At 46.1% G+C, this 11,153-nt stretch overlaps 1 protein-coding gene across 1 annotated transcript; it reads right to left on the bottom strand.

Moving 5' to 3' along the window:
• Positions 1–1,511: 1,511 nt before the first annotated feature.
• Positions 1,512–10,913, bottom strand: PGD (phosphogluconate dehydrogenase). The gene is made up of 12 exons (XM_009080867.1): positions 10,840–10,913; positions 10,227–10,406; positions 10,040–10,105; positions 8,885–9,003; positions 7,780–7,849; positions 7,285–7,419; positions 6,680–6,869; positions 4,668–4,798; positions 4,065–4,198; positions 3,642–3,741; positions 2,613–2,735; positions 1,512–1,808 (listed from the first exon to the last, which is right to left on the bottom strand). Exons 1-12 carry the CDS (start codon positions 10,882–10,884, stop codon positions 1,689–1,691), a joined length of 1,413 nt encoding a protein of 470 aa, XP_009079115.1. The 5' UTR covers positions 10,885–10,913; the 3' UTR covers positions 1,512–1,688.
• Between the last annotated feature and the right edge of the window lie 240 nt (positions 10,914–11,153).

Below are 11,153 nucleotides of genomic sequence, written 5' to 3'. Positions count from 1 at the left end.
TAGGGGTTGGGATGGAGTTTAGAGATCGAATCCCCATCCCCAGGACACCTCCCACCAGAGCAGGTTGCTCAAGGCTTGATCCAACCTGGAATGAACATTGCCAGGGTTGGGGCAGCCACAGCCTCCCTGGGCAACCTGGGACAGTGTCTCAGCACCCTCACAGGGAAAACTGTTGCCTAATATCTAACCTAAATTTTCTCTCTTTCAATTTGAATCCATTACCTCTTGTCCTGTCCCTGCAGCTCCTAACACAGATCCCTCTGCAGCTTCCCTGGAGCCCCTTCAGCTCCTGCAGGTTGCTCTGAGGTCTCCACACAACCTTCTCTTCTCCAGGCTGAACAGCCCAAACTCTCTCAGCCTCTCTCCACACTCTCCACAGGGAAGATTCTCCAGTCCTCTTAGCAACTTGGTAGCCCCCTCTGAACTTGCTCCAACAGCTCCACGTCCTCCTCATGTTGAGGACACCAGAACTGTGTGCAGTATTCCAGCTGAGGTCTCACCAGAGCAGAGCAAAGAGGGAGAATCCTGAGGCAGGATCTGAGTGACCCAGGACTGCCCTGAGGGACACCTGGGACCACCTCAGCTCTCCCCTGGGCTGGGGAAGCTGTTCCAATCCCCCTTGGCTGCCAAACAGGAACGTGTGGTGCTGGCACAGGGTGCATGACCTTCCCATTGTCACTAGTGCCTGCAGTTGTCACGTATTTATTTTACACAATTCCTAAATCTTCCAGCATGATCTGCAGAAAAGTTTGTTTCAAATTGAAAGTTTAGCATCAGGCAGATGTTCAACTAATTACCTGCCTTAGCAGGGATAAATGGAGAAAAAATTCATATAAAAATCAGTGCACAGCACAGAATGTAACACTTGAAGAGACTCTGAGTTAAAAAAAGGTTCAGACATGCAGGTGAAGTGCTGAGGATGACTGGAAGGAACACTGCAGGGAGAAGACATCAAATAGAGCCAACTTCACATCCTGCTGTGGTGTTTGTCCCTTGGGAAGGGGAGGCAAAGAATAGAGAGATTTGGGGGAAAAGCTGCAAACACACAGCTAAGTGTTTGTGCCAGAGCTTAAAACTGGGAACAGCTGGAGGGAGAAGGGTTTGGTGACAGGACTATCAGTCCTGACCTGCATTCAGGTTTCTCCATGATCCCACCCCCTTCTCCTTCCCTGGAAACACACAGAGCTCACAGTGTCACACTGAGCAGGTGAAGGCTCAGGAGCTAAATCTGTAAGAACTAAGCTACTGCCTGTTGTGAATAAACTGTGGCAACCAAAAAAAGGCCTTTACCTCCCTGGAAGCTTGTGCAGCATTACTGTCTGTCACTCTCCAGCACCTACTGAACTGCAGTCACGCCTCGATCCCTACGAGTTTCTGCACTACAACACAACAAAAACATAACCATTATAAAATGTATCACACTAAACACCACATCTCTTGAGTACAGCTAAAAATATGTTTTATTTGAGCCAGTTTTGGTCCGAAGGAGTGGAAAGAAAATACCTCAATATATTTCTAACTAAATTTAATTAGCTTTCTGATATGATACATATAGAGATATACATATATTTGAAATATACCCACAAGTTATTACAAAAGTGTCCAAACACAAGTTCTAGTACAGTAAAAAGTGATGTTCTAGGAGAAATATCTGAGATCTACAGTATCTTGGTTCTGGTGGATTTCCATTAGACGTTGTAGGCAGAAGAGGACACATTCCCTCCATGGCCTGTCCAGTTAGTGTGGATAAATGTTCCTGGCTTTGATAACAGCTCATATGTGTGTGCACCAAAGTAATCACGCTGGGCCTGCAATGAGAACACACAGACACACAAATATCACAGTCAGAAGTTGCACTTACTGATACTTGACTATGGGAATAGCAGAAATGAGATCTGACTCCAATATCAGAACATTCAAACTTATCTTCTCATTATTAGAAAAATCATTGCAATGAAAAATTCACTAATATCTAGTCATTAGAGTTCTGTAGAAACACAAGTGTGTGATTTCTGCTTAGTGCCAATCTAAAAAGCACTTACATAGAAACATACAATTTTAGGGGTTGGAATGGAGTTTAGAGATGATCCAGCCCCAACCCCCTGCCCTGGGCAGGGACACCTCCCACCAGAGCAGGTTGATCACAGGTTTAACCAACCTGGAATGAACACTGCCAGGGTTGGGGCAGCCACAGGCTCTCTGGGAAACCTGTGCCAGTGTCTCACCACCCTCACAGGGAAAACTTCTTCCCAGTATCAGTAACATCCATTCAAACATGCCAAGATACTTTCCTACAAAGCATTTTGGTTCAAAGATCTCATCACCCTCCGTTCACAGATGAAATATGAACATGTTGGGCACTGTCACACCAGTGTCTCTGGTGTTCTTTATCCAGATAACTCCTAGTATTTTATTGACAGAGATTCCAGGTGTGACAGAAATAGATTAGGCCATCCATACCATGAGTGATTAGGACACACTGTCACTGAGGCCTTTAAAGCAGTGTTTAAATAACAACGTTAGGGTATTTCAGTAGCCAAAAGAGTTATTTCAGTACCCACCTGAATACGTTAGGGTATTTCAGTAGCCAAAAGAGCTATTTCAGTACTCACCTGAATCAGGTTAGCTGGCAATACCTCATGCCTGTATCCATCATAAAAAGAAAGTGCAGTGGTGAAGCAGGGCATGGGGATTCCAATCTGCACCCCAGTGCTGATCACACGGCGCCAGGAGTCCTGGGTGGGAGGAAAGGCAGCAAACTACTCAAGTGCTTTGCTTGTGAGTGCAGGAACATGAACTCTAGTACAACTGAATGTGCTCTCTCATGTTCTATTAAACCTACTAACCAAGGCTGAGCAAATGCAGCAGTAGATTCCTGGTTTTACATAAACAGGTTGGACCAAAACAGTGGCAAGTAAGACAGAGTTAACAACAGGACAAGAGGAGTGCAGACATACCTCACATGCACTCTAACCACAGCCTGGAGCAAGGATGCCTTTCTTTCACACAAACATCATCAGTGTATCCCAAAAACAGGAACCCAGAGGGAACATCCTGAGCCAACACTGAGGCACATTCAGGACCTCTCATCAAGCACAGGACAAAGCTTGCCCAGGGGGATAAGAGGTCAGCATGATACTTCAGACAGACACATGGATAATCCACAGCTCAACTGTTCATCTCAGCTAGTAATTTGCATGGAATATTCAGTTTCAGTTACAAGAATTATTAATGATAATATATGACTTCTTTGTTGGCCAGATAATGTGGTTTGAATTCTGCCTGTGAGCTCCATCCAAATCAGGACACTGTTTGGACAGACCCAGGCCTAAAGCACAGTGGGTCTGGAACGCTGTTGTTTTGGGCGACTGCAAACAATGGTAATGGAACAGAGCTTTGGACTCTGCTCTGCTGAAATCCAAGTGCACAGCAGGCACAGGGCAGTGAAGGGAATGGTCATGCAGGCCAGGCATTTTTTCCTCCTAATTCCTTTTGAATTGTTAGATTTCTGCTAAGGCTCTTCTGTAACAGGACAATGGAAACCTTCAGTTTCCAACTGTGGCTTGGCTAGAATCAAAAAGACCCATGACAGTTCTGTCTGTAAACTACTGGTTTGATGCTCTTCCTCCCTTGGAACTCACCTGACAGTTTTCAACAGCTGTCTTGAAGAAATCATCCAAGAGCAGGTTCTGCAGCCCAGGGTTGCGATCAAAAGCATCTTTGATTTTTCCCAGGAACACACTAGACAGAACACATGTAAACCAGGCATAAATTTCACAGCTTCCAACAAGGGCCCAGAATGCAAAACTTACAGTGCCAAAACCTCACTCAGCCACACTCAGAGTCCAAATAGAACAAAGAAATCTGCAGTAGCTAAGCCACCAGAATCATGGTTTCATCTGGTAAACTTTAGTGTTGTCTACAGAAACAGCATCTCACTCTCTTATCAGCAGATAACTCCATGGATTTTTCAAGGAAATCCTAGGCCTGCTAGCCTAGCACCACGTGAACTAAACTCTGCTCTTCCCTCCTCAGCATCCAGGTTACCTCCTCATCCTGATTACCTTCTGATGATGCAGCCTCCTCTCCACATCAGTGCGATGCCACCGTAATTCAGTGTCCAGCCAAATTCCTTGGCTGCCTGTCTCAGCAGCATGAAGCCTTGAGCGTATGAGATAATCTTGGAAGCATACAGGGCCTAAAAAAACCCAAATTCACATTTCAAGCGAAGCCCCACAAAGCTGAACAAGAAACTTCACAGTCTACATGGCCCATTTAGTCCACATCTCAACAGGGGTGAGCACAGTAGCCACATTCCAGCTAGTGGAGTACCCAAATATCCCTTGTAATTGTTGGAAAGTTTGGTCTGAGCAGAGAGAGACCAAGAGCCATTATCCCCAGTGCAAAGACAGGAGTGCTGAGGGGTGGAAAAGCTCCTGTGCACAGGGAGTTATCACTGCCCACTATGGCTGAGACTTGAATTCCTTCAGGAGTGTTCTTTGGACAGGAATGGGTCTCATCATGCTTTGTGGACATCACCAGACAATGCCCAGTGCTGAAAGCAGGAACCAGTTGTCATGAAATACAGACACAAGAGCTCCTCACTGGGGTTTACACCATCCCAAACCTGCTCTGATGTGCAGCTCTGACCCAGCACAAGGACTCACCTTGCGGATGTCCTCCAGAAAGGCCTTCTTGTTCCCACTGAACTGGGTCATTTTGGGCCCATCCAGCAGCTTACTGGCCTGCACTCTCTCATCCTTGAGGGAAGACAGGCACCGAGCAAACACAGCCTCACCTTTGGGTATGGGAGGAAAGGGGAGACAATCAGCAAGTTCAACATCACTGCAAGGTCTGAGATACTTGTCCTCAAGCACACAGGGAGTGTCACTGAATGATGAGCCACACACACAGGGAAACACCATGGGAAGGGAGGTGTTCAAGTGAATTATTCCAACAGCATTCCTGAGGGGCCAAACTGCCAGTCAGCACAACCATTAGGGAAGTATTGACTGGTACAGCTTTCAAATGACAAAGAGCCACAAGTTACCCACACGAAAATTTACCCTCAGGGACCTTCACCACTTCTTGGTTTTAAGAATTCACTTTAAAATCTCTTCCTACCCATCTAAGACAGACAGTGCTGCACTGCAGTGCAAGGACAGGCAGGGCTCAAGACTTTACCAGGAACTGTATCATGCTTTGAAGATAACAAGCTGTTGCATAAATGCCAACTCACAGTAACTGGATGCGCTTTGAAACTCACACATGCAATATAAGGGCAATTAAAATCAAGAGTAAATCAGCAGGTTAACTTGTAAGAGGAAATCAGATTCACCAATCTTGTAGGGCCCTAACACTAGTATTGAGAAGCCCATAATAAAGTTTTATAACATCACTAAGCAGGTTACTAAGTGTCATTTGCCAGCACTAAGGACTTAGCTGAGCTGTACCTTGAGCTCCTAAAGAGAAAGCCTAAATGCCAGTGCCTTGATCTGGCTCAGTCAAGTCCTAATCATGCTGGTTTAAGCTGTACTTATTTACAATTGAAGACACTACTGAAAATGGGGAAGAAAACAAGTTTCCCTTTCAGGGTCTGACAGAAGGAAAATAACAAGTCTTCATATTGAACTCTTCTTCTACCTTCCAAGTGAGCTGTGAGTTACCAAAAAAATAAAAACCACACCCAAAATCAAAGCAACTACAATTAAAAAAAAAAAAAAGCATGAGTAATGTTTTCACAAGACTCTGGATCCTCCCTGCAGTAGGATTAACATATCACATCTAAATCACACCTGGCTCCTTTCCATTTCTGCAAAAACTTCCTTCTATACCAGGCAGGAGCAGCACTGTAGGAAAATCAGGATCAGGCAGGAGGAGCATGACTCTGCTTTTACAAGCAGAAGTTTGCAAGTCATGCTTATGCAGTCAAACCACACAGCAACTGACCTGAGAACAGCCACGTTTGCACAAGGGCTGTGGCACACACTTCCCTATCAGCTCATCATTACCTAACAACACTCCCTGGCACTGCAGAGCACAAATCAGGGAGTGTCTCCTCCACCCCTGATCTTTACAGGAACCCCAAACAGGAGAGTATTAACAGCACGAGCAACAAACACTGTTTCAAGCCTAGAACTGTGAGACTACAGCTGCAGTGGAAGATTAAACCATTTACAGAATTGCTTTGGGAATGCAGTAAAGTTTCTTTGTTTCTACACTGCAGTTACTCTTCTTTTAGCTACTGAATATAATTTTTCTTATCTTCAGGACTTGACCAGCAAAGGCAAAGGAAAAAGAGGCAGAGAAAGGATGAAAATGAAAGCCAATCCAAGAGCAGAGAACCTGTGGAGTCATCCCATTACTCAACAGGAAGCCCACGCTGGACCTGTGGTATTAGGGCACTCTAGATGTGTTGCAGATGTATTACAGCTCCTCTGTTACAACACCCCCAGCACAGCATTAGCAGTCACCTGTCACCTCACCAGCACTGCAGAGACACCATGCACGAGGTGTGACAGCAGCACTGCCCACAGTTAAGGAACAAGGTGAAAACAGGCCCAGCAAACCAAACCAGTAACGGGCACAAAGGCTGAGAGAGCCAAGCCCTGCTGTGGGCTCCCTTCTATCCCCAAGCTCCTTCCTGGGACAGCAGGTAGGAAAGGTCAAAGAAAGGTACCTATGAGTGTGACAGGGACTCCATACTCCAGGGCAGAAATGGCTGTCCACTTCCCTGTGCCCTTCTGGCCTGCACTGTCCCTGATCTTTGGGAGGAGGTATTTGCCATCAGTGTCTTTGAATTTGAGAATATTAGCTGTGATTTCAATCAGGAAAGAGTCCAACTCTGTCTTGTTCCATTCCTGAAAGACCTGGAAAAGGAGAAAAAGTATATATACACACATACATTATACACACACCGATTTTCTAAGCATCTGCTAAATATATCTCAATTGATTTATTGATTTATGTTTGTATTTTGCCTGCTTGGTTATAAAGCTCCATGTTTCACTAGCTCTTTTCAGGCAAGGTAATTAATCTCTCTACACAAGGTGATTCCTGGGGAGAAATCAACTGTAGAATGGGAGAGTTCATACAGTTCTGTGAACACTCAGCTGTACATTCTTGCTGCTCCCTACCTCATGTGAAGCTCAGGAACACTGTGCAGGAGGAAGGTCAGAAATATTCCCTTCATGTAGGTGCAGCAGCTTTACCCAAGCCCAGCACCTCCACCAGTGCCAGGCAGCCCCCATGGCTCAAGGGGAGACATTAAAGACTAAAGATCACCTTTGCCATCTCATCGTGCTCCATGCCCAACACATCCTTCATGAGGTGATAGGCCTCACAGATCAGCTGCATGTCTCCATACTCAATCCCATTGTGCACCATCTTCACAAAGTGTCCAGCACCCTCATCTCCCACCTGCCAGGGAACATCCAGAAATGCCATTAGCAACAGCACTGTCACCCCTTCAGTGGTTCACACCTGCCCATGGCTTCCCTCTGCCTAAAGGAAGGAAGCAAACTCAGTGCTAACTGAAACCAGTGGGTCACAGACCCATTTAGCTGCCCCAGCACATGACCCAGGCCTAAAGCTTTGTCCTTCCATTGCATGGGGTAAGTTATCAGTGATGGCAGACTGGAACTCAACACAGTCAGCCAGAAAATCAACCCACTGATAGTGCTGGGTTTATTAGGGACAAACATCCATCAGCTTCAGCAATCAAACTACCTGAGTAGGGATCCAACCCCAAGTTAAGGTCAGTATCAAATGGATATTTACCCAGTCACAACAAGGCTCCCCAGAACCCACTTTGGCAGCAATACTCTGAAATATGGTCTTGATGTGAGGCCTGTGGGGAGAAACAACACAGCTCAGCAGCCAGGCAGGGACACAAACACCACCAGAGAACATAAACAACTTCCATCAGCATGAAACATCCTTCTGTAACCTGCCCAAAGGCAGCCTGGGGTGAGGGCAGCTGCAGCCTGATAATCCACCTCACAGCAACGGCAACTAAATACAGGTTTGTCCCAACTAGACACTGTCTGCAAGACATGGGGACAATCCAGTCATGCTTACAGCACTGTGCAGACAAACCTAATGCACCCCAAATATTATCTTCTCCATTTGAAAGCAGAAGCTGCCCCCGGTGAGCTGTTCATGGTAAAAAGATGATCAGGAAGCAGATGATTGGTGCTGATGGCTTTGTGCCATCAAATTTGAACAGGCTGATACAAGTACAAAACACTAATGCAAATGGACAAGGACATAAGAGATTCTAAAGCTCAGGTAAAACCTGGACACACCTTTTCTTTCTACATCTCCAGAGAGAATGGGCAAGCAGGGATAAAGCCTAATATGAGCACTGATGCACAGCCCTTTCCAGAGACCTCAGTGCAGAACAGCACAGCAGCATGCAGGAACTTGCACACAAACAATGTATTCACTAGTCAGTACAAACATGTACTGAAACCTCCTTTTACAAAGTGTGTCCCTGCAGGATGTTTGCTGCTGCCTGGCCAGCAGCTTCCCAAGTGTGTAGGGCCCAAAAAGAAAATAATAATAAGAAATAGTACTGGTTTAAAGTTTAATCAAAATTCCTTTCTCCCCAGGCACACATTTCTCTCTTCAGATTTCTGCAGGTCTTACTTTTGCCTCTGGATTCCTGGAAGAAAAACCTGGCTCTGCTCTGGCTGCCATGAAGGCTGAGCACTGCCCCATGACCCCAGCTAGGTTGGGAAATCTGGAGCCTTGAGGAAGTGAGATGGCAACATATCTTGTTCTCTCCACACCCACACCCTCCTCCTTCCCTCCCTCGGCTCTCCGTGTGAATAGATGATTGTTGCAAACTATTGTGAAGAAGATTATACAAGTTTATGCTTACCAGGCTTCTTTGGCTCCTCCTGGCATGAGTGAGGGTCCATACCTGGCACCCTCCTCCCCACCACTGACACCACTGCCCACAAACAAGATTCCCTTTGCCTGGAGCTCCTTACAGCGTCTCTGGAACAAAGAGCAGAGCAGCATTATTTAATTTCCTTTAATGCCAGAGCCTTACAAACAAAGATGAGCAATTCTGACCTAAAATTAGGTTTTTAGTTCTGCTTTGGACATGTTAGAAGCCAACCCCAGAGAAAGCTGTGCACACACCAAAGTGAGTGTTGGGAAACTTCCTGTGGCTGTGACATGGTCCTTGCAAAAGGGACACACAGAGAGAACGAGTCCTTGTAAGCTCCAGATAGAAAAGACAAGCACTGAGGCTGGAAAAGGCTTGGAATTCAGTGTCAGGTAATACATGATGTGTGCAAAGATGTGGGGGAGGCAGATTAGGTCCAAGGTGGAGCTGCTCAGTTCAGAGTGGAGGTGCTAGCATGGACAACCACAAGGGCAAATCATTCCCTCTGAGTGGGAGAGAAGCACAGGCCAAGATCCCTAAGGGAAGTTGCAAAGCTCCCCAAGGATTAATCCTCAATGAGTAACTACTTTTCACCCTGGCATGGCCAGAAACACCCTTCTAAGATTGAAAATACCATTTTGAATGTAGTATTTTCATGTAATCATCCCAAATATGCTAATGGGGCTTCCATAGCCACAGCCTGATCACAAGCAGAAAACTCCTTGGCTGCTTCCATTACCAGGACAGCAAAACCAGCAGTTCTGCCTTGGTGGATTTTCCTGTGACCGTGTAGGATTGAGAAATAATAACAAATCTAAAAATATCCTTAGACTTACAAATCTCCCTAAAAACTCCTTAAGGTTGTAACAGGAGATTTTCTAAACCCCTTCATTCTTTAAAAGATGTGAATAAAATATTATTTGATGACTTGGGCAACTCCTATTAAATATCCTTATAGAGCAGTTCTTAACTGCAGTAATAATTTCTTTTTAATAGGCTGCATGATCTAGTTTTGCAGCAACAATCCACTTTGGCTTTCCCTGAGCAGAGGGGTGATACATCTTATTGACTGACTGTTCTGATGATCAGAGGAGAAGATTCATGTGTATTTATTCATTCACTTTGGGCAGGAAACAGGCTCACCGTGGTATCTCTGTACTCAGAATTCCCACCATCAATGATGATGTCTCCAGTCTGCAACAAAGGCACCTGCCAAAAATAAATCAGCATTTTGGTTTTCTCCATGAGTTCACAACCTCATCAATGATGAATAATTGAGAACTCCTCCAAAAGACAGCAAGCAGTCACAGGTAGAATGAATTTGCCTCACCAGTTTCTGGATGAAGTCATCCACTGCACTTCCAGCCTTCACCAGCAAGATAATGCGACGTGGCTTCTTCAGCTTGGAGACCATCTCCTCCAGGCTGTGAGCACCAATCACTTTGGTGCCCTTGGCCTCATTGGCCAGGAAGTCATCCACTTTGGAAACTGTCCTGTTAAAAGCACAGACCTGGGGGAGCAAGAAAACCTGTTAATAACTGTCAAAGGAGCAGTTACTTGAGCTCAGGCTACAAATTATGTAAGGAAGGTTCAACATCCTGTGCTTTCCCACTTCCACCTTCCCCAAAGACACAGAGCAGTGATGAACCTGAGCATGTCCTTGCAGGTGCCTTGGGAACCTGTGGTTAATGGCCAAGCCCAAGGCAAACTCCAGGGAAAAGTCATGCATAGCTAACATATCAGGTGCCAGCTGAGCACAGCCTTGCACTGCTGCTCTTCTCAGGAAACAGGGCAAAGGGCAGCCCAGGTTACACCACGAGGAGGAAACAACACCCATTAAATCACCACAAGAGGAGAAAAAGGCACCCACAAGGTGCTCAGCTCCAATCCCAAGTGCTCCCATGTCAGCCTCCCTGGAGAGAGGCTCCTCTTTGCTCACTTACCACGAAGCCGTGGTCGTTCATGTTCAGAATCAGGTTCTGGCCCATCACGGCCAGGCCGATCAAGGCAATGTCAGCCCTGCAGTGTGGAGGGACAACACAACAGGTCAGTCTCACTGCAGAGATCCAGCAGAGCACCCACACCTCTGCCAGCTGCTCTGTGCCAGCTGAGAGCCCACCCTGCCTCCTCCTAACAAACACACTCTGGGTTGATTCTGTCAGATGTAACAGCAAGAGATCATAGAATATCCTCAGCTGGAAGGGATCCACGAGGATCATCAGTCCAGCTCTTTGGACACTGCCTGGACACGAGGATC

The sequence above is a fragment of the Acanthisitta chloris genome, unplaced genomic scaffold (assembly GCF_000695815.1).
Source record: "Acanthisitta chloris isolate BGI_N310 unplaced genomic scaffold, ASM69581v1 scaffold28058, whole genome shotgun sequence".
Classification (NCBI taxonomy): domain Eukaryota; kingdom Metazoa; phylum Chordata; class Aves; order Passeriformes; family Acanthisittidae; genus Acanthisitta; species Acanthisitta chloris.
The sequence above is the reverse complement of the archived record's forward strand: the minus strand, read 5'-3'. Positions and strand labels throughout refer to the sequence as shown.